Source organism: Gavialis gangeticus, unplaced genomic scaffold (assembly GCF_001723915.1).
Source record: "Gavialis gangeticus isolate Ggan-Ray unplaced genomic scaffold, GavGan_comp1, whole genome shotgun sequence".
NCBI classification, from domain to species: Eukaryota; Metazoa; Chordata; order Crocodylia; family Gavialidae; genus Gavialis; species Gavialis gangeticus.
Window position 1 is genome coordinate 85534732 of NW_017729033.1, and position 23556 is coordinate 85558287.

At 42.8% G+C, this 23556-nt stretch overlaps 1 protein-coding gene across 1 annotated transcript in view; it reads left to right on the forward strand.

The window, feature by feature from the left end:
- Positions 1 to 23556, forward strand: part of SLC39A8 (solute carrier family 39 member 8) — an 87952-nt gene that overhangs the window by 45222 nt on the left and 19174 nt on the right. The window contains exon 2 of the mRNA XM_019525874.1: positions 12361 to 12555. Within this exon, the coding sequence (XP_019381419.1) occupies positions 12361 to 12555 (195 nt within the window). The remainder of the gene's footprint in view (positions 1 to 12360; positions 12556 to 23556) is intronic.

A 23556-nucleotide genomic window follows, 5' to 3' on the forward strand; every position in this document is an offset into this window, starting at 1 on the left:
GTACCCCTCCCAGCCCGGCCCGGCCCGGCCCGGCGCCACTGTCGCGGGGAAGCGGCCGCCCGCTGCCCTGGGGGAGGCTCCTTCCAGCCCGGGCTGGGCGAGAGGGTCCCGGAGGAGGGAGCTGCGGGCTGGGGTCTGTGGGAGTCGCGCGCCTGCCTCTGTCCCGCGCTGGCGGCTGTGCCTGCTTGTGCCCCGCGTCTGCGGAGCCGTCCCCGCTCCATTCACACCCCGCTGGCCGGGTCCTTTGGCTCCGCCGACTCGTTGAAGGGCCAGTACGCGCTCTCCGCGCCCCGCCATGAGCCTGTGGCCCTCACTCCTGGCTAGGGTGGCCGTTGTTGAGGACATGCCGGTTTTCTGCTACTCTGTCCATATGACGCCTTGATGGCCTCAATTTTTCTCTTCAAGAGAAAGCTGGAGGACATAAAGGCGTCGGGTTTCGTATCAATAGAGGACAACCGGGCTGTCCTCTATGATGGCCACCCTACTCCTGGCTCTATTTTGCCTTTTCGTTGTCCCAGGAAATTGGTGATCTACTCTCAGGGCGCTCCTGGTGGGCTTTGCTGGGCGTTGCAGAATGGCGGATCAAAAGGCCTGTGTTTGGGAGTGGGGGTGGGACAAGCCAAAGGTCTGTTGATGCTGTCTGACACTTCCTTCATGCATCTGTTCCTAGCATGGAATCGGCTTGAGATGATATTAGGTGTATAGCTGAGATCTGAAAAATGGAAGCCCTGAATTGTTATGTGCATATTGTGATATTGGTGTGTAGCAGGAGTTGGCAATGTTTTGGGGCAGAGTGCCAAAAACACTCACAACCTCGACTTGTGAGATGTTGGTGTACCACGTGTGGACAGCAGGGGAGCCACAAGAGGCCCAATCCTTGTTGCATCCCCAGCCTCTTTCCTGCCATCTGCCCTGAGATGCACGTGCCATGCTGTGGCACCTGTGTCAGAGGTTGCCTGCCCTGGTGTAAGCTGAGTAGATTGCAGAGTGGAATCACTCGGGCATGTGCATATGCTGCTGAGGTAGTCTCTAAGCTCAAGGAGCAGAAAAATTGCAAGTAGTGGGTGAGATGGAGGAGGAGGACAACTCTCCCACCTTTGTATCCCAAGGGGCTAGTAGATAGGGCCCTTAACTCAGGAGTACGAGACTCCCTTACCCAGGTTGCTGCTCCTCTAGAATTAGCCCAGAATTTGGAACCTCCCTCTTCCCCTTTCTTTCAGTATAAGAGCCGCTTTCCTGCTAGTTTAAGTGTTGTTTTTTTCCCTTCACTCTGCATATCTTGCACTCTTGGCTGTGCCAAAAGGAAGTGTGGATCAATGCCTTGCTTGTTGCCTCTGCTGCAAAGCAGGAGGTATAGAGTCCAATTCTTTCTGGCATAGGGGGAGTTAGAATCTGAGTCTCCTGCTCCCTGGGCAAGTGTTTTAGCTACAGCACTATTGGGGTAAAAAGTGGCGTGGTTTTTCTTCACGCTGCTTCTAGCAGGAATTCCTGTAGGGCAGCCCTATTCTACCATAACTTAAATGAACCAAACTGTGCTTGCGTGCCAAAAATTTCCTTTGTGCAGCTTCTTAGGTGTTACTTAGGCACGTGCAGATGAAATGGGATTCAGCCTTTGGCCCTGTGCCGGTTAGGTATACCTGACCACATCAAGAATTAACTATATGTTTAAAAATGAGCAGAACAGGCAAAAAAGAAAACCAGAGGTGGATATACACCTTATGAGGATTGCAGTTCTGTCATCCTTACCTTGGGTAGGTGTTTATTGTGCCCTGTTGAAATGAAACATCTCTGACTAAAAGAGACAGAATTGGCCCATTATCTCTTCTCTCAACCTTTTTCGTATTTCACAAGTTGAACTTTTTTATGAATATACTTAGTATATTTTTAGTGAAAGTGTAAACATATCCAGGCAGGTTTGCTAAATATAAATTTGCCATGTTTGTAATGGTTATAAGAAAGTGGTTTTCTTTAAAAAGGAGAAATTGCTGGATTACTCAGCTGTTTGTCCTTTTCTTCTGAGGAAAAAAATAAATGTTTGCATTCCATTTTAAAATACTTTTACTACTACCCTGGTATGTTTGTTGAAAGTCATCTGAAGCCTTAGCTGGAAATATTTCTGCTACTTTTACTAAGAAGAGACGGGTTATATAGCTGCATTCTTCATTTGATGGAGGAATAAAGAATGGTAGACACCTATTTGTACTGTATATTATCATTTTTGAGCAGTTATTAGTATGCATTCTTTATTAACAGCATGATAATGGTTTTTCTAATTTTCTGGGCCCTTCACATGTGCATTAACATGTACGCTCAGTTGATGTCTCGTATCAGTCTAGTTGGCCAGTGTCATGCATACATACCTGCTAATTCATGCATTTGCCCAAAGTGTGTTGATCCTTGCAACCTCCGTTTTCATATATACTTACGGCTTCGCAATTTGGAGCTTCAGCTGCTTGTGGGGGAAGATACAAAGCCTGGGAATCTACAGCTTTTTGTTCCAGACATTTATGTCCTGTGGTTCCATAGGAAAACTGCCATTCTGAAGTGCAAACTATGGAATATATTCCCTTCCAGGGTAATATTTATCCTGCATAATGAGCTTTTCTGATGTCTACCTATGGTGTTTAAAAGATATGAACAGTCTTTGAAAGTATTTTCCCAGTGGTTTGGATACTGTACTTATGCAACAATTTCTGGTGTTGCATACTAACTCCTGCACACTAAACCTATGTAATACATCCTAAACCTTTAATTTGAGTCTGAAGAATTGAAGAAGAGGTTATGGGTTGTTCCACTTTCTTGAAAATGTGTAAGTAAGTTTGGATGTACAAGCCAGAAGAAAAAGAATACTTGCATTTCCTCTGTGCTTCCTGTGTCATGGAATTCTATGGGAAGATAAGGTCTATAGCAGAAGAAAAGGTGCTTGAACTTCTGGGTAATGGAGTTTAAACAAATATGTCTTTAAGATTTTGTAACTGTTTATGGTAATTGACGTCATGTGTTGTCTAAGGGAACACTCATCTGTTTTTTGTGAAAGACCGTGGAAAAAAACATGAAATAATCAGCCCACTGCTGTGAATAAGTATAATTTTTTTATATGTATTTCCATTTTTCCAGTTGTTTTCTTACTTTTTTTCCTTTTGTCATATACTGGTATGTGTCTTCATATATGTATCCATTTTATTTTTTTTAATTTGTATTTTTCTGTTTTCATTTTTTCTTCATTATTGCTTTTCCTTTATAACATAAGCTCGTCTTTTATTTTTACTAACCAGCTAAATCAATAGACTCAGACATGGATCATGCCAAATCAGTATGTCTTGTTTTACTGTTTTTGCTTGTTTTTAGCTGTTATTACAAAACAAAATACCATATTGAATATAACAGTTGCACATATGCATTGTATACATTACATTATAAGTACTGTATAAAAAAAATTAACTGCAAATCTAATCTTTTATGGGGTTCACACATAAATCGTTGTTGTATATAAATATTAGATGGTGAAATGACAGTATTTTTTAAAAACCTACAGATTTGTCAAGAGTGCTGGCAAAAAATTGAAGGGAAAGAATATCTGTTTATAGCATCATATATATCATTGTATAAACAAATATTCTTTCCCCCCAGTTCCTTGCCAGCACTCAAGAAATCTAAAGGTTTTTAAAAATACTGTCATTTCATGTCCATACATGATGGGGAGGAATTTATTTGTCCCCTTGCTCTTTTGTTTTCTTTTTTTGTTATCCTGAATCTTGGGCTAATTAAAAAATACCAGACAGAATGTACTGCAGTTAGGACTGCATAGGCAGAATGTGTTACCCTGTGCACTCTCCAGAATTATTTTAGTCTGGCAACTTATATTAGTGTTTCAGGCTGTTTGAAGCACAGTGCCACTGTAACTGAAGATACTGTTATTTGCTGCTGTTGCTTAAACACTGACTCATGTCAGTGCTTTACATACAGAACACTCCAAATGTGAAAAGTGGAGAAACCAATAGGATTCAGTAAGAATTTATAAAATGCAGCTGTTTAGAAATATAGCGACATTTTTAAGGCCCTCTTTTCAGAAATATCCACACAATGTGCCATCTACACATTCATTAATGCACTTTAATTACAGTACATTAACTTTAGAAACTGTAATAACAGGTACTAATTCAATGTGCCGTAATTGACGCTATTGTGCAGTAGTCTAAATGAACACTTTTTGTGTGACGCTTAATGCTCATTGGACAAATCTACTGGGTATTAGTGCGTTAGCATGGTTTTTGCTAATGCAGAGTAGAATTAGTCCAATGAGTACTAAGCATCTCGTGTAGACTCGCCCAGTGTCATTTCTCTTGTGTAGTTATCTTGATTGAATATGGTTTGACAATATATTTAACTCAAAATATATGAGACTGAGACAAACTGATCATGGCTAGCACTATTTTTGTCTTAGTTTATGTTCAGACATTAGCTTTCCTTTTCCCTCCTTTCCCCACATAAATCTTTATGCTGTTTGACAGTAGGAGAAAACAAGGAATCTGGTTATAGGTAACCAAGTCATGGATTTAATCTTTTCTTCAGTTGCGTATTAACAGGAGTTAATGGGGACAGTATAATACCTCTATTCTGGGTTCTTGTTTCAGGCTAGAGGGTCAGAAAAACATTACCTTTTAGTTTATGTTTAGAAAGGGGTTTCTTTGTCATAGAAGGGGTTAAAAATTTAAGCCATATTTGTCAAAAGCATCAGCAGAGAAACAGACAGACTGCAAATCAAGGGTGATGTGAAACAGAAACTTATTTATTCAAGTGTAACATTTTACACAAGTGGGGACTCCCTGCCTACAGGAACTTATAGGTTCCCAGATGAAACTGGTTTAATCTCAGTGGAGGTACTAGGGGAAAGTCGCAGAAAGGTCCTTATGTGAGACAAATACTTGAAAGAACAGACACAAAGGGTACATCCCCACGAGCAGGAACGTGTGTTCCTGGGGAATGTCTGTGCTACATGTGCTCTGGCTCATGGGATGTTACCCCAGATAGGTTAGAGAAGGATGGGGCCAGCAACTATGCTGGCCCCAGCAGCCTTACCTGGGTCCTGGGGGCTGCTGGGAGCTGCAGCCATGGTGCTTCCACAACAGGGAGCCTGGCCAGCGGCTGGAAAGTGGTTCCAGCTGGCCAGGCTTCGGTTTTGAGTGGCATGTGCTGCCACCATGTGCACTGCCCCACATTTTTTAGGCATTTTTTTTTGACTCCAGGACCTCCTAGGGCCAACCACCCCTCTGTGCTGCAGAGTAGCAGTGCTGGAACACCTGCGCGTGCTGCGTGTGTGGTGTGTGGCCCCATAGACAGGTCTGCGGTGCTGTATACTGCACATCCATGCTCATCTGAATGTGCCCACAGAGGCTTTCACAAGACCTGTTCAGAAATTTTCCATTGGCAGGATTTTTCAATGGAAATTCAGTTTCTGCAAGATCAGAATTTTCCACAAGATGATAGAAAATTGAAATGAAGAAGTTTGCTTTGGGTTGGTTTGACTTGAAATATTTACTTACATTGAACAGAAATATTTTGGTTTGCATCAGTTCATTGTTAAACTCCATCTGTTTTGGGTGCCCTGTGCCTCATGTGAGCTATAGTTTGGATTTGTTGAGCCCTAAGTATGACCCTTTTGATCAGGACTTTTGCTGTATCATTGAAGTCGCATGACTGCAGGTATCCCCTAGGACTGTAATTTGGTCAGAGCGTGTGTGGGCTATGGGAAAGAAAGAGGCACCTGAACCCCAACTTCCTTGACTCGCTGGGCTTGTCTATGTGTGCAATTAATGTGACTGAATATACTCCAGCTCAATCACTCTCTACACTAGCATAGTACTTGACTATGGTGTAGGATAGTACTTGTGTCTGACAGGACTATCCTGTGTCGGAGTATATTAATCTACTGTGCACTAATTGAAGTGCATGTGTAGACAGTGATGCTTTACTGCCCATCAAATTAGTCTAATCCACAGTAAAGTGCACTTGTAGATACACCCACTAATAGAGTATAATATTTGACTAACTCAAAATGAAACATTTTGATCCAGAAGTATTGGTATTTTTTTGAAATTTTCAAAAAGAAGCTTTGATTCTTTATGGGCAATCCAAGGCATTTTATAATTGAAAGATCTGAATCATAGAATAATTATGGCTTAAAGCCTCACCCAAAAACAAAAATAAAAGCAAATCAATCACAAAGTCAAGAACTCAAATCTCTTGACTACCAGTTTCATGCTAGATGAGAAGTGGTGGACTAAACTACCTTTAGGTTTTTAAGGAGGTTTTTCTTGTAAAATTCAACAGCCCAAATAATTACAATAACTTGGCTGTCTCAGCATATTTATCCTCCATAGATAAATAGAGAGTCTTGCAGTGAACAGACACTGGTAGTTCTAGTCCAAGGCCCTGGGGCTGCTCGTGCCACCTGGCAGCTGGGAGGCACAAGCAGCCCCAAGGCCGGCAGGATGCAGCTCAGCTCCGCATGGTCCCTGTGTGCCAGGCTGGGCCGGGGAGCATGAGCCGCCTGGGGACCATGCAACTCATGCTGCCTGGCCTGGCCTGGCATGTGGGGACCATGTGGAGCCAAGCTGCATCTGGCTGGCCCCAGGAGGCTCCTGTTCCCCGTTCCCCAGCCTGGCCAGCTGCCAGGCAGCATGAGCAGCGCCAGGGCCAGCAGGACCCAGCTCGGCACCAGGCTGGGCTCAGCACATGTTCCCCCCGCTGCTGCTGTTAAAGGTTAGTTATGTGCCCTGGGCAGGAGGGCTGGGGCCCTCCAGGGTAGAGCTGGGACCCTGGGTGGGGGGCCTCCAGGGTGCCTGGGACCCTGGGCAGGGGGGCTGGGTCCCTGTGGGGGATAGGGGCTGTGGCCCTCCAGGGTGGAGCTGGGACCCTGGGTGGGGGGCCTCCAGGGTGCCTGGGACCCTGGGCAGGGGGGCTGGGTCCCTGTGGGGGATAGGGGCTGTGGCCCTCCAGGGTGGAGCTGGGACCCTGGGCGGGGAAGGGCATTCCATGTGCTGGGGGGCATGCACCCTGTAGGGACCAGGGGACCCACCCCAGCAATTGCCCCACTCCTACCCACAGACCAACCCACATCCCTCCACATCCACCCACCTGCCTTCCCCCAAGCCCCTTATCACCCCCTTTCTACAAACACACGTCCCCCCACCACACACCTATCATGTATGAAGAAAACCAAAAGCACACATCAATACATATAGGTATTTAGAATTTATTTTTTCATGATGGTAGAGACACTGGTAGGCTTCCAAATTGCTTTAACATTGTAAATATACCAATAAAGCATTACCCAACTTATCACTGTCTCTGTCACTGAAATAAGTTTCCCTGTATCACTTTCTCTCTCTAGTTATGCACGTGTGTGTGTGTGTGTGTGTGTGTGTGTGTATAGAGTGTTTTTTTGTTTTAAATGTGGAAGAACATGGATTTTGGGGTATTTTAAAAAATAGATTTGGGATGCTGCTGCAGCAGTCCATCTGGCACAAGAGGTAGTGTCTCCAGGTATCAGTTGGCTGGGCCCCTGAAGCTCCAGAGAGCAAGTAGCCCCGAGCTGCTTGCCAGGGCAGCTTTTTGTATGGATGTTGCCAGGACAGGGCAGCTTTTTATATTGCTGGGGACAGCACAGGTGCTGGCCCCAGGCTCTAGCTCCCCCTGGCTACAGATCTGAGAGGAGTCAGGCAGGGTTATTTTGCCCCAAGTGGCACAATTTGCCCCATACCAAAGTGCATGTCCAAGCATGTGCACTGGAACAAAAAGCCCCTGCTCAAATTTGCACCGCTTTTATTTGAGCTGCTGCAAGCACACATGCTTGCGTGTGTGGACATGCCCCAGAAGGCTTAACCTTCTAATTATATAAATTAACATATTAGATTATGGCCATGTGTAGGAGTTACCGAGAAGAGTGAAGTGGCTTTAACAAGGGTGGATGTAGATGGTGCAATCACAGCAGCAATTGTAGTCTGGGTTGGTCTTTTACCAAAACAACACTTACATATTTATTTCTGTTTCATACTTTTGAAATAGATGCTATCCATTGATAGTTTCTTTAACCACATGTAATGAAAGTTCCAAACCTCAAGCTTATTCATGGACATTTATAGATGTGCTCCGGGAGGTGGTGGTGGGGAGGGGGGCTTTAATTAGCACAGCTCCATGAGCCGCACTGATTAAAAGTGCCGGGAGGGTCACATGTATCAGTGTCCCTGTGCTGAAAAAAATGGCGGTTGGGTGCTTTGAACTAATGCTCATTGAACGAGCTTTAGTTTAAAATGCCCCACTGCCATTTTTCAATGTAAAGACACTGAAACACGTGACACTGGACTCTGCTGGACCATGATAATTGCCACATTCCAACAAAATCAATTAATCAAGTCTGCTCCAGCATGCTACTGTATAATTACAACACGTTGGAGCAGTCTCCCTGCACATGTATAGGAGCCCAATAAGTCTCAAGCACACAGAGAAATAGTAAGTTTCACAGTAGCTATACAGCTGTTCTACCTGTAGAATTAGAACAATTATTCACATGTCTTGCTGCCCTCAATAACATGCCATTATCAACTGTTTTGGGACATCAAGTTAATTAAAAGATGGATACACTGGCTTAAAGTATATTTTCTTAGGGTGCATCTACACATGTTGCTATGGTGATGTTACTGCTCCCGGATTTAGTTCCTTTTTGAAGTACTGAATCACAGTGCAGTAACAGCCTTTACTGTGGTGTATGTTCAGTGCACAGTTACTTTGAGCAGATGCTTTGCCATAGCGGCACACTATACCGGGGGAGCATGTCACTATGGCGACAGTTGCTGGTCATGTGTAGATGCCCATGGACACTACATCACCATACCATGTTGGTACAGCGATGTAGTGTCACGTGAAGACATGACTTTAGGAGATCAGTAGGATGAATCCTCTTATGAAACCTCTACAGTTTCCAGAAGCTTTTTGCCATGGATTGCCAGGGAGGGCTCTGAGGGCATTTATTCATCCAAAAGCCACATTATGTGAACAACTGCTGTAGGCTGAAACTGTCCTCTCTGTTCCAAAGAGGGTTCTGAGTTAACACTTTTTAAGCATTTGCAGTAGAAGCACTGGGCATGAAACCAGTGCAAAGTACACAATAGAGATTCACTTTAGACTGTGCCGTTAGTGACAATGACTATACACAGTAGTTCCATTGAGATGAGTAGTGGCATCAAATGTAATGATGATGAAGTGAACTTGGGTTCATGAAAGTGTGTGCTCTCTCTTGCTACGTGTAATTCTATATAGTTATCCTGTAAAGATGCATATGTACCCTGTCTTGTGACTGACTTCAGATTAACATGGCTGACTACTTCCCCCCGCATTGAATGCAATGCCAAGGTTTAGAAAACAAAGATGTTTTATGACACTGACCTATGATTGTTTTAAATATTGAAACTAGGGCATTTTATAAAACTGGCAAGAAAACCCATGGCTTGGCAATAAATGAACCAGTAAAACAAGATAAGTCTGTTACTGAGATAATTTCATCATCTAAGTAGACAGGTAGGATAAAATCATGTTTAAAATCACGCAGAGACTTAATTAAAATACTTGACTTTGTTTGCATAAATTGACAAAATAAAAACAAATGTATGGGACAGACAAACTTTATTTTCTAAAATTAAGGGGCATTTAGGGTGTGTCCCCATGAGCGGGAATGTGTGTTTCCTAGGGGACAAGTAGCAGCGGCATCCCCTAAGATGTACCTGACTTTGATTATTCTCCCAAAATTCATGTGCTGCTTAACTATAGCAGCTCCTGACATGGTGCAGGCTGCTCTTTCCCTACTTCCACAGGCTTTATCCCTCTTGGATGATTCCTACGTCTTGCAGCGGTTCTAGGTTTTTCTTAAAATTTATGCTGGGAGATTTTTAATAATAATAATAAAGATACCTAAGAAGCCAAACTTCCTCACTGGGGTTTCTGAAGCCCCTCAAACTTCCTGCCAGTTTCAAAGGAGACAAGATTACCTTCAAACCCCGCCCCCTCTTTCTTTTTTAAAGAAAAGAAAAAGTAGGACCTTCACCCGATTATAAACGCACTCTGATGCTTGGCATGTTACCCTGGGTGGGGTAGGGGAGGCTGGGGCCAGCAACTGTGCTGGCCCCAGCAGCCTTACTTGGGGTTCTGGAGGCCTCCAGGAGCTGCAGTCATGCCGCTCCTGCAGCAGGGAGCCCCGCCAGCAGCTGGAGTGTGGCTCTGGCTGGCCAGACTCCAGTTCTGAGCAGCACATGGTGCTGCCACATATGCCACCCTGCTTTTTTTAGGCATAGGGATTTTTTTGACCCTGGGATGTCCTGGGGTCAACCTCCCCACCATGCTGCCAATGCAGGCATTCCCCATGCTGCTACTTTGCAACATGTCCAGTGTGTAGCGCTGCAGATGGGTTTGCAGTGCCACATACTGCACATCTGCGCTCGTCTGGATGCACCATTAAAGTACACTTAAAGAAGCCATTATAGGAGGTGAAGAAATATATACTACTTGTAGTTCCCTCACGTAAGAAAGTTCTTAAAGTTCTGCCTGGCTTTATCTTTGTTGAAGCCAACACCTAAGCTTTGGACTTCAGTAGAACTTAGCTGTTTGCTTGGAGTTGAGCATATAATTAAGGGTCATCTTGAATAAAGATGATTTCCTGATTTGGGTTATTGACAGGGAGGGGTATCATATTTACATGAATATTACATGCACCATTGCCCCCAAAATTAGCCTTCTAAAATTGGGGTGCATGTCTTAAGTAGAGAAGCTGATTTTCTACCCAGTATGGAAGTATGGAGGTGCGGCAAGAGGGTTGCTGCTGCTTTTCCTTGTCCAGAAGCTGCATGGAGGGAGGGGTGGAATCCAGCAGGGGAGGATCAGCATGCTTTGATTCCTGCTCCACCCAAATTTAAAACCAACTGCCTGGCAGCAGCCATGGTGTTTCTGTTCAGGCTCTGTCCCTGCTTTGTGTGTCCGTAACTCTGGGGGAAGGGGCTTTTTTCCCCCTTCATTCTGCCTTTCCAGAGACAAGGTGCATGTCTTGGGTGTGTTGTATACAAGAAAATACATTACACTTGGATGCAAACTCTACTGAATTTATCTGAGTTATGCAATATTGAATTTGACCCAATAAGAAATAGTTATAGTCTGGTTACGAATGAAAATCATTCACTCATCCTTGGCCTGTGTTTATTACAGAGGTAAAAATTACTTGTCTTGTTGATATACTCAAATAGAGTTTATGGAAATACACAAGTGTGAATGGAAAAAAAGAGGTATTAAAATTGTTTGTGCACTCTGAAATGATTTGGACACATCCATGTTACTAAAATTAAAGGTTTTCTGTTTGGCAACTGTGTGGTAAAAGGAGCCAAAATGAATGCAGATCTCTGGAACTCTTGGTTCAGAGATGATACCTTTTATTAGACCAACTAAGAAATTGCAAAAAACCCCCCTTTTTCTGCAAGGTTTCAGGCACATGTGCCCTTCCTTAAGCTCAGGGAAAATTAAAGGTGGTAAAAAGTTACCATAAGTAGAAAATAAACTTCATTTTTGCACAGAGGAAGCTGAAGGTGGAAGTCTGTTCCTCTGGGTACGTGAAAGTAAAAGGAGCCAGGAATTTCTGCTATACCATCTTAACGTAAAATACATTTACATTTAAACATGAGGTACTAGCATGCTCTGAGAAAAGGGGATCATGAAGCCCTAGAGAGCGTTTTTTGCCTCAGTAGAATGTTTTTGTCAAAGCAAATGTGTTCTGATTTGTTCTCACAACAGTTGCTGTTACAAAATGAATAAAACCACTGTACAGGGTTTGTATTAAGATCATTCTGAGTTTATAGAAAGATGAAAAAGGAGTTGGTTAAAATATTTATTGATAATTACAATCATTGGCTGATACGTTGTCAATGACATTTTTAATTCTGTCCAATATAGACTTGGGTTTAATTATTTGGTGGTTACAGACAGGTTTTACGTGATGTGTGCCAATGTTTTTAAAGCCTACTTTAAGCTATGGCTTTGAGTCCATGCGTATATGCAAGAGCTGAGATACTCAAAAGCTTCTAAGTGACACAGAAACATAAATTACATTGACTAAAATTGTGAATTCTGCTCCTAAGCTAGTTCAGCATTTATGAAAATTCCATCCAGCATTCACAGGCAATCATAGTATTTTAATGCAAATATTACTATTAGTCAGTGTATTCTTGGGAAATCTGGCACTGTATTTTCATTTTGTACCACTTAAGATTGTTCCTACAGCAATTAGTCACCTCTTTTGTCATTTATTTATTTATTAAACTGACATACAATTTGCTTTGTTCATTTTGCTCCAGTGCCTGTCTGCTGAGGACATCTTTTTTCTTCATGGGTTGCCGAATAACAGCCAGATAACAAATTCCAGTCTCCATATGATATGTCCTGCTGTCTTACAACAGCTGATTTTTCACCCTTGTGAAAGCCAGAAGTCCAAAACCAAATCAAAACCAACTCCATCAGAAGGTAGTTAACAGTTTTTAATTAATCTTGGAACAAAAATGGGGCATGCCTTGATACACGGTGTTTTTTCTTAATCTATAGATAACTTCCTTAATAATTTTTGCCTATAAGAATAATATGGTAAAATAAGAACATCGGAACTGCTATACTGATTCAGTTCATCAGCTTGTCTGCCCATATGTGCAGCCAGCATGCAGCCTTCTAAGCATGCTCAGAACAGAAGGGCAAAGCCAATGTGGTGATGCAAGTGCAAACAGCAACTTAGTGCAAGTGCCAAAAAGTGCACTTAAAAGGATATGTGAGTGCCACATGGATGTGTAAAGGTGAAATAAGACCTAGCCTTGTGTCTACTTAATCTCTGCTTTTACCTTTGCTCCCAATTTTTCCACATCTCATTGCTTCTGAAAGAATTTTTCACTTTTATCAAGTCTGATCTATGCCCAGCATACCCCAAAATATCCATTGATGTCAATAGGAATTTTGACTCTGCAAGGAATTCTTGCAGAGCCTTGATCAGGATGATAATACCATTATCAATAGCCCATAACAATATTAGTAATAGTATTTTAAAAGCAGCATAATTAGTAACATTAGGATTAGCACTATATAACAGTAATATTTATTCAGAGTTAAAGGTCCTTTTTAGTGCTTATTTAGTACAGTAAATAAATGCAATTAACATTGGCTAAATCAATTTAGAATTTCACTAAATTTGCAAGATCGCATATGTATGATTGAGTCATTAAAATAGAATAGAATTAAGTGATAGTAATTCATAGATTTAAAGAAATAATTATCATATTTCAAATACAAAAAATTACACTTTTTAAAGTTAAAAGTAAACCCGTTGCATTTTATCATCACCTAAGAACCGGCTTTTTGAGTCTGGGACACCTTTCTCTTATTTGTTTGTACAATGACCAGCTAAATGTGCTCATAATAAAAGACTGGAGCGCTCATAATAAAAGCTAATACATATAAAACTATACATTGTAAAAATTTCAGTACAAATGATATAAATAATATGATCAGTATATTGTTTTATAACCACATAAATAGTCATATTAATTATTATTCAATAATATGGTTATAAAACCATAAACCTGTTTTATAAATTAGTGTCCTTATTGAAATAATAGCAATACTCACAAATTAATGTTTTTTTTTCCTCATGACATGATCAAGGACAGCAATAAATTCTAGTTTTTTGTTAAGGTTAGATTGTTGTGGGTTTTTTTTAAATTTGTCAGTCAGAGTCCGAGGGGACTTTTTGTACTTCTCTTTGTATTGCTTCTTATCTGATTGCTAGACAATGTTTCTGAACTGTTTTATTTAATTATATAGATGCACAATTTAAAAAACACAATATTATAATAAATGGTATTATTATACATCACATATATAAATAATTTTCTTATACAAACATATTAATATAATTTTTGTATATTTATATATACTTACAGAAATAATGATACAATTATATATATATTCTTATATACATGGTAATGGGAGCTCAGGTGTACTGATGAAGACCAAATAAGTATGTAGATAGATAGAGGGGAAAGTATATTTATTTTTCTATATGGACTAAATAATCTGTAAATGTCAAGTTTGACCCACATTTGACCTGCTAAGCTATTCTGACCTTCCCTCCCATTTTATTATCCTGCCAGCTCAGCAGCAGTGTCTAATGGCAAGATAAGAGAGGCAGCATATTATCTGCTCTTCCTTTGCCTGTAATGCAGAAAATCTTAGAGGCCATGGTACTGCTTCTTTACATTCCACAACTTGGAGCAGAACAATTCAGTGCTATATTTTTTGCTGAGTCATTGCTTAGAATGGGGGAGCTGTAGCAGGAAAAAAACATCTAAAAGGTAGTCTGTAAAGTGTGTCTTTTCCAATACTTGTATCTAGTGTATCTGACAATATGCTAAAGGTTAATACACTTTTACCTCTGTGAAGAGCAATGGAGAGTCACAACATTGTAGCAGCTAGCTCCCAAGTCATTTTGTGTGTCCAAGAATCACAGAAAATTAGGGTTGGACGGGATCTCAGGAGGTCATCTAGTCCAACCCCCTGCTCAAAGCAGGACCATCCCCAACTAGATCATCCCACCCGAAGCTTTGTCAAACCTGATCTTAAAAACCAACAAGGATGGAGCTTCTACCACCTCTCTGGGTAACCTGTTCTAGTGTTTTACTACCCTCTGAGTGAGAACATTCTTCCTAATATCTAATTGAAGCTGCCCCTGCTGCAACTTGAGACAGTTGTTCCTTGTTCAGTCATCTGCCACCACTGAGAACAGTTTAGCTCCATCCTCTTTTGAATCCCCTTCAGGTAGATGAAGGCTGTTATTAAATCCTCTCTGTCTCCTCTTCTCTAGACTAAATAAGCCCAGTTCCCTCAGCCTGTCCTCATAAGTCATGTACCCCAGGCCCTGAACCATTTTTGTTGCCTGCTGCTGGACTCTCTCCAATTTGTCCACATCCTTTCTGTAGTGGGGGGCCTGACAGTACTCCAGATGTGGCTTCACCAGTGATAAATAGAGGGGAATAATTACTTCCCTTGACCTACTGGCATCACACCTACTGATCCAGCCCAGTATGCTGGTTGCCTTCTTGGCAACAAAGGCACACTGCTGGCTCCTATTCAGCTTATTGTCCACTGTAACCCCCAGGTCATTTTCTGCAGAGCTGCTGCTCAGCCAGTCAGCCCCCAGTCTCTACCGGTCCATGGGATTGTTCTGTCCTAAATCAGGACTTTGCACGTGTCCTTGTTGAAACTCTTGAGATTTCTTTTGGCCCAATCCTCCACTTTGTCTAGGTCACTCTGAATCCTAATGCTACCCTTCAGCATATCTACTACTACCCACAGCTTGGTGTCATCTGCAAACTTGCTGAGGATGCACTCCATCCTATCTTCCAGGTCACTGATGAAGATATTGAACAATACTGGCCTCAGGACTCACCCCTCTGGCACTCCACTTGATACTGGGTGCCAACTAGATGCTGGGCTATTGATTACTAGTCTCTGAGCCCAATGCTCCAGCCAGTTTTCTATCCACTTAACAATCCATTCATCCAGCTGGTACTTCCGTAGCTTGCCTGCGAGAATGTTGTGGGAGATGGTATCAAAAGCCTTGCTAAAATCAAGGTGTGCCACATCTACCAGTCTCCCTGCATACACAGAACCAGTCACCTCATCATAGAAAGCAGTCAGGTTGGTCAGGCATTACTTGTATCTGGTGAATCCATGCGAACTGTTCCTAATCATTGTGTTCTCCTCCAAGTGCTGAGAAATGGATTCTTTGAGGATCTTCTCTCTAATTTTTCTAGGGACTGAGGTGAGGCTGACTGGTCTGTAGTTCCCTGGATCCTCCTTTTTCTCTTTCTTAAATATGGGCACCCTGTGTGCCTCTCTTGATCACCATGAGTTTTCAAAGATGATAGCCAATGGCTCTGCAATTACATCAGCCAACTCCCTCAGCACCCTCAGGTGCATCCTAGCTGGCCCCATAGACTTGTACACATCCAGCTTCTCAAACAGTCCCTAACCTGTTCTTCTGCCACTGTTGGTTGCTCACCTCTTCCCCAAACTGTGCTGCCTGGTGCAGCAGTCTGGGATCTGACCTTGCCTATGAAGACAGAGGTGAAATAGGCATTGAGTACTTCAGCCTTTCCTGCATCGTTTATCACAAGGTTGCCTCCCCCATTCAGTAAGGGACCCACACTTTCTCTGATCCTCCTCTTGCTACTGACATACTTATAGAAACCCTTCTTGTTACCCTTCACATCCCTTGCTAGCTACAATGCCAATTGCTCTTTGGCCTTCCTGACTTCGTTCCTGTATGCCTGCAATTCCTGTATGTAAGCAATGCTCTTATATTCTTCCCTAATTATTTGTCCAAGTTTCTACTTCTTATAAGCTTTGTTTTTGTGATTTAATTTATTGAAGAGTTCCCTGCTAAGCCAACCTGGTCTTCTGCCATATTTGCTAGTGTTCCTGCACATCAGGATGGCTTGTTCCTGCACTCTCAGTACGGCTTCTTTAAGTACAGCCAGCTCTTCTGGACTCCTCTTCCCCTCAGAGTAGCCTCCCAGGGGATTGTGCCCATAAGTTTCCTTAGCATGTCAAAGTCTGCTTTTCTGAAGTCCAGAGCCCTTACTCTGCTACTCTCCATCCTTCCTTTCCTTAGTATCCTGAACTCAATCAATCAGTGCTGCCCAAGTTGCCATCCACTTCTACATTCCCCAGCAATTCTTCCTTGTTTGTGAGCAGCAGGTCAAGAAGAGTATGGCCCCTAGTTGGTTGCTTTAGCACTTTACCAGGAAGTTGACCCCAACATTCTCCAAAATTTTTCTGGATTGCCCATGCACTGCTGTATTGCTTTTCCAGCAGATGTTAAGGTAATTGAAGTCCCCCATGAGAACCAGGGCCTGTGATTTGGAAACATCTGCTAGCTGTTTGAAGAAAGCCTTATGCACCACTTCTGCCTGTTCTGGTGATTTATAGCAGACCCCCACTGTGATGAAAGGTGCCTACTTGTGGCCCTTCACCATACTGGCCTGCCACTTCATCTAGGGCAGTCTGTGCTGTTTTGCCTGCCACAACTTGTTGGGCTACCTGTTGTAATAAGCGGGAGGCTGCTCATTTAATACCTTGATGCTAAGGGGTTTACACTTGGCTCTGACCTTCCCTTACTGTGTCCCATGCCTCACAGATGGCATCATAAGTTGATTATAGCACCAGTTCAGGGCTGAGCTACAATCTTCCCCTTGGTGGGCCTCTATCATCCTCTCTTGCATCCTGCCCCCTCTCATAGGGCCTCTTTCATACTGCCTCTCACTGGGCCACTCTCAAATCCACCCTGCTCCGTAACCTTCAGGTTTTGCTATTCACTGTCTGGCTGGCCCACATGCAACTGTTCAGGGGCCACTGTGTACCCTACTCTACGCGGCCACTGTCCTTATGCCTGAGCTGAACTCAGCCACTAGCCCCTTTTTGGGCCACATACTTCTGCCCCCCTTGCTGGTGCCTCCAGGGTCTTACATCTCCTGGGCTCAGGTTCCTCACTCTAGGCATGTCTGGCCCCACTGCCTTCAGGGTCTTATACCCCCATGGGCTCAAGTGCCTTTCCATAGGCATGCCGCCTCACTCTACTCTATGACCCACTGAGTAGTGGGGGTGGGTATATAAGGTGCCTTTACCCACCTTTCACTGGGGAGGCAACTGGCCTGGTATTTCTGGGGAGCTACCCCACCACAGGCAGCTTCACCGGGCCGTCCTTCCCAAGCAGGGTGAAGTTTTCAGTCATACCCAGGAGCAGGAGCCGCCTGCCATCCCCATAGCTCCTGTCCTTACCACCAGTGTGTTCCTGAGCAGCCACTTAGCTGGGTGGTTTATATCCAGCTGCTGGCAGCAGACTGTTGCTTCAGCCCTTAGAGTCTGGATCTAAAATGGAGGCTGCTCAGCCCCCTCCTCCACTCCCAGGGCTCTCCTGCGGTCATGTGACCTCTTCATCACCCAGGGACACACCTGCCGCCTGCCAGGCACGCAGAGGTGCTTTGTCACACCCACCATGACATCACCCTTGTTGCTTTCCCCTCTAACCTTAACCCAGAGTCTTTCAAGAGGCCTATCTCCGGTTTCATACTGGAGCTTCGAACAACCATATGGCTCCTTTACATAAAATGCAACTCCTGCTCCTCTTCTCCCCTGCTTCTCCTTCCTGAACAGTTTGTACCCAGCCATGACAGTGCTCCAGTCATGTGACCTCCCATCGAGTCTCTGTTGTTCTGATCACGTCATAGTTCTGTGACTGTGCAGGGACTTCCAACTCTTCCTGCTTGTTTCCAAGGCTCCATGCATTTGTGTGCCGGCATCTGAGGTAACTAGACAATTGCTCTGATTTCTCAGGAAGAATGAAAGCATCTCCCCTGTTGTCCTCTCTGGCTTGCTCTTCCTCCAGGTCTCCTGCTTCCCTACTTACCTGAGGGCTTTGGTCTCCATCCCCTGGTGAATGTAGTTTAAAGCCCTCCTCATTAGGTTAGTGAGCCTTTCTGTGAAGATGCATGTACCTCTCTTCATCAGGTGAGTCCCATGTCTTCCCAGCAATCCTTCTCCTTGGAACAACACCCATGGTCGAAGAAGCCAAGGTCTTGCTGGTGACACAAACTGTGCCGCCAGGTGCTGATGCGCAGGATGCACCTGCTCCTGTCTGGGCCCTTTCCCTTGACTGGAAGGACTGATGAGAACACAACCTGAATCCCAGACTCCCTCACCCTTGCACCCAGAGCCCTGTAGTCACTTTTGATATGCTCAGGGTCTCTCCTGGCTGTGTCATAGATGCTTGCATGGATGAGCAGCATGGGGTAGTAGTCAGAGGGTCGGATGAGCCTTGGTAGTCCTTCCATGACATCTTGGATCTGGGCTCTGGGCAAGTAGCAGACTTCTCGAGACAACAGGTCAGGTCAGCGGATGGCTCCCTCTGTCCCCTGCAGAAAGGAGTCTCCAATCACCACCACCTTTTTCTTGGTGGCCGTCATTCCTTCCCACCTTGGTGAGATATCGTATGCTGTCTTTCGTTCCTTCTTCGTGTAGGTCATATACTGTTTGATAATCATAGGTAACATGCTTTTTGGAATATGCAGTCTCGATTTAATATTTTCCTGGAGTTTCCTTATTTGAGAGAAGATGAATCCTTCTGAATTTACTTAAGATGGGTGATAAAGGGTAAAAAAGATTAACTTAATATTTTTGTTGTCTTTTTTTGACTGGCGGAGAGGTGAGTATTCCCTTCCTATTGGTGTTTGCTTTATATAGTGCAGAAGAGAAGGACAGAAATGCATTCCTGTCATTGACTAATCTGGAATATATTGATTGGGTATGGAGGAGCCAAATGTGGCTACAAGACAGGAAAAAATGGCCCAGGAATTTATTCATGCTGCCACCCACAGCCACATGCAAGTCCAGTTTTTCCAGCCTAAAGTTGGACAAACTCATACTGTGCTACTGCATGTGAAATGTTAGAAGGAACTGAGACTTGGGAATTAGGAGGAAAAATTATTGTATGATATAAACCGGGGCTGTCAAGTGGGGGCCACATACTGTGAGGGGGAGAGGGCTTCTCAGGCTTTATGCCACACATGCATGTGGGTGCTACCCCTCCCCACAACTGCATGTGCATGAGTACTCCCTCCACCTCCTCCACCCCGCATGCACATCCACTGCACCGTGGGCATGTCCACACAAGGTGTTTACTGCAGTTGCCTAATTACCTTTGCAATAAACATCATCTGGGTGTCTACATGTATGGCCCTATTAGGTTGCAGGAAACTAATAAACTCCACGGCAGGTTAGTACTTATATGTACTTGTACTTACTGTATTTACAAGTATTAACCTGCTGTGGAGTTTATTAGTTTCCTGCAACCTAATAGGGCTACACACACAAACACCCAGATGTATTTACAAGTACTAACCTGCTGTGGAGTTTATTTGTTTATGGAATTATTTTTTTTTCATGCACAGCAGCACATGTGTAGATGCTGACCTGGCTGGTTGGGGCATGAGGGTGCTTCAGTGCTGGGGCTATCTGCCAGCTAGCCCTACGCTGAAGCACCCTCATGCCCCAGCCAGCTCCTCTGCAGCACATCGAGCCAGGTTGGAGCAGTTCTAGGCTGGCAGACTGATGCCCTGGGCCCCTTGCCAGCCAGGACTGGTCTGACCCAGCTCAACATAAGGAAAAACTTCTTTACCGCCTGAGTCTCCAGAGTCTGGAATAGATTTCCCCTAGAAGTGGTGCAAGCACCTACTCTGGATACCTTTTAAGAAACATTTGGATGCTTATCTTGCTGGGGTGATCTGATCCCAGCTGACTTCCTGCCCCATGGGTAGGGGGCTGGATCTTGAGAGGTCCCTTCCAGCTCTAATGTCTATGAAAGATATGAAACATGTGGTTCCACATGCATGTGTAAATGTGGTGCCTGGGAGCAATAAACTGTGGCGCAGTTTATTGTTGTGCATTAATACGCACATGTAGATGTACCCACTATGTATCTTGCCTCTCCTTCAGTTGTCTGGCCACAGGCTTTGCCAGTGCACCGTGCCACACGGATAGGTATTCCAGGTCTCCAGCTTCCCTGGCGCTATAGGCCTGCCCTCTAGCTCAACCCCTGGGTTGAGAGCATGCAGCAAAAGCTGGAGGAGGGAAGGGGGATCCCTGAGATCCTTGCTGCTGCTGCAGCCAGAGTGATAACGGCAGCAGTAGCTGGTGGAAGTCTGGGAGCCACATGTTTAACCCCTTGTGGGTTGCATGCAGCCTGTAGGCTACCAGCTGGACAACAAAATGTCCTGCCGTGGTATAAAGTGAGAATGGGCACCTTTTGAGAGTTTAAATAGCAGACAAGGCTGTGGGAAAGTTAAAATGGATTAAGTCCATTTAAAAAAAAATACTTTTAAATGGCCAGTTGTGCATATAAAGCACTCTGAAATGTGGTGTAGACTACAAGTGTTTTAAGTAGTGTTGCCAACTCTTAAAACTTTACCATAAGTTTCATTATACTTAGTGTTTGAACACCAGTTCCTAGAATCAAATAACTGTGTGATAATCTAGTTTATATTTTTAAAAAGGAAGTTTCCGCTCTTATAATTTCAGAGAGAAGTTGGGACGTATGACCCAGGTGCTCCTAAATACCAGAAAACAAATATCTCTAAATGTATTTTTTTTTAAATTTAATGATCTTTAAATTATGTTTGTGATTTTTGGGGGCTATTTCATGATTTGTGAATGCCTCAGGTTGGTAATACCTTTTACTTTTTTCTGATTTTCATCATCAATCAATATTTGATGTTATTTGACTTCTTGTATTCATTGTTGCTGGGAAACTTAGCAACACATTAAACAATCACCATGTTTGAATAAAGCAGGAATAAAATCACAAAACAACCCTATTGAGGACTTAAGTATGGTCCAACATTTTTAAAAAGCTCACCTCCAATTCTTTTGGGCATCCATTCAGCAAAGCACATTATCATGGACACAATCCTATCTCTATTCAGCAAAGCAGTTTCAGCATGTTTTTAATTATAAGCATGTACCCAAAATGTTTTGCTCAGAAACTTGAAAATCTGGTGTCTGAGTGACAGCTGACTTCTTCTGAAAGTCTGGCCCTTAATATTTGCCTTGTTTTATTTTTAATGTTTAAAACTGAAAAGTGTATAAAATAAGTACTAACTTTCCTCCCCATCTCCTCCTCCCTGCCCTACCAACACTGGTGAAAAGTGTATGAAAATAATGTGCTGTTGGTTACATGTACTTTGACACCCCATACACATGCAAACCTGCCTGTCCGTAGACAAATTTAGGTTCTAAGAACATCCATAAACTTGGAAATGACAAGGGGATAATTTTTTGTCTTTATTTTAATCTGTGATATATGGTAATGGAATACCTTGGGGTGTGGAATATGCATGCTTTTAGTCATGGATACAGGTCCTTTAGTACATTATAAAGTGTCTTATAACTAGTTAAGAATGTAAAATTGCAGTACATATATATTTTTACAACACACATTTTTTTTCAAGTAAATTGTCTCAATAAATTTTGTTATTCTGTGAAAAAGTGAGTGTGCCATTGTGAATGTGGAGCATCTCAGCACACTTTTACAATTTGGCAATAAACTCATTTTCTTACCATTGCTTTTGACCTCAGTATTTTTCTGCCATTTCTATCCTTCTAAAGTAACATGTGGAGATCTTTATACATATCCTGTTTAGTTTTTTCTGCCAAAAATAACTAGTACCAGATTGTTTTGTAATCACAATTTTAAAATTTTTATTCTAATTTAGCATGTCTTGATCAAAGCTTGTAATGCTATTGGCCTGATTATTTTTGAGTAATAAATGGGTTCAATTTATTTTTTAGTCATGCTTTCAGACATTTTTGTATAAAGGATGATGAATAAGAGCTGACAATATTTTAATTTAAAAGGCACAGTTTTATGATGATTCTAAATTGTGAAAACAAGTTTTGTGTTGTGGTTTATGGTAACTACAGCAAATGCAGCTGTTGATCTGTTATTTTTTATTTCTTAATAATACAGACAAAATTAAAACTTTGATTTTAATTAAAGTATTTTAAATATTCACAGTTACCCCTTTTTTCTGTACATCACGTACATTCTTTTACATATTAAAAAAATCATGATGCTGCAAGCAAAGTCAGTTATAATCAGAACTGGTGTATGCATTACGAATTTGGCTCAGTCTGTTTAACACATTCTGTTATAGAAAAAGCAAACCTGTTCCCTGAATCACGCACAGCCCTTTTTGCAGGGTAATTAGGAAACTTCAAACAACTTTTATTTTACACAGTTTAAGGCTCACAATGCATCAGTCTTGTTGACAGTGTTTTCTGGTTTATTCCTATGTTCTCATATATTCCAACATTATGTTGACTTTGACTATCATTTGTTGATACTGTATGGAAGGACGAGCAGTTTTTTTGAAAAGCAGCTTTGACAATGCATATGGACTGGCATTCATTTCTAGTACTGCAAATTTTTGGGAAATTTGCAGTGTTAGAAATTTTCATGACGGACCTGTGCTCGCCTACTACCTACACCTTCCTCAAACCAGCGTCACAAACCTGTCTCTTACCTCTCCTTTAAGATACCTTAAAGAAGTTATGAGACACTGGGTATGGACAGACATTACATTTCTAGCAGGAAAAATGCTGCTTTCCTGCTAGAAAGAGGAGGAGTCGTCGAGTAAATACCAGGGAAGGCAAGGGGAGCAGCGTCTGCTCAATTCCTTCAAGCTGTGTGTGTATATCTTTCATTGATCTAGTGCTTCCCTTTGATCTGTTTGCATCTTTCCCCCTTCCCCCCTTCCCCAACTGCTATTAGTCATTGTCCCACTGTTAGTCAGTGATACCATTAGTCTGATATTTGTCTCACTTTTCACTTACTAATTTTTAAGTTCCTTGTTCCATTCTGTTCAGAGA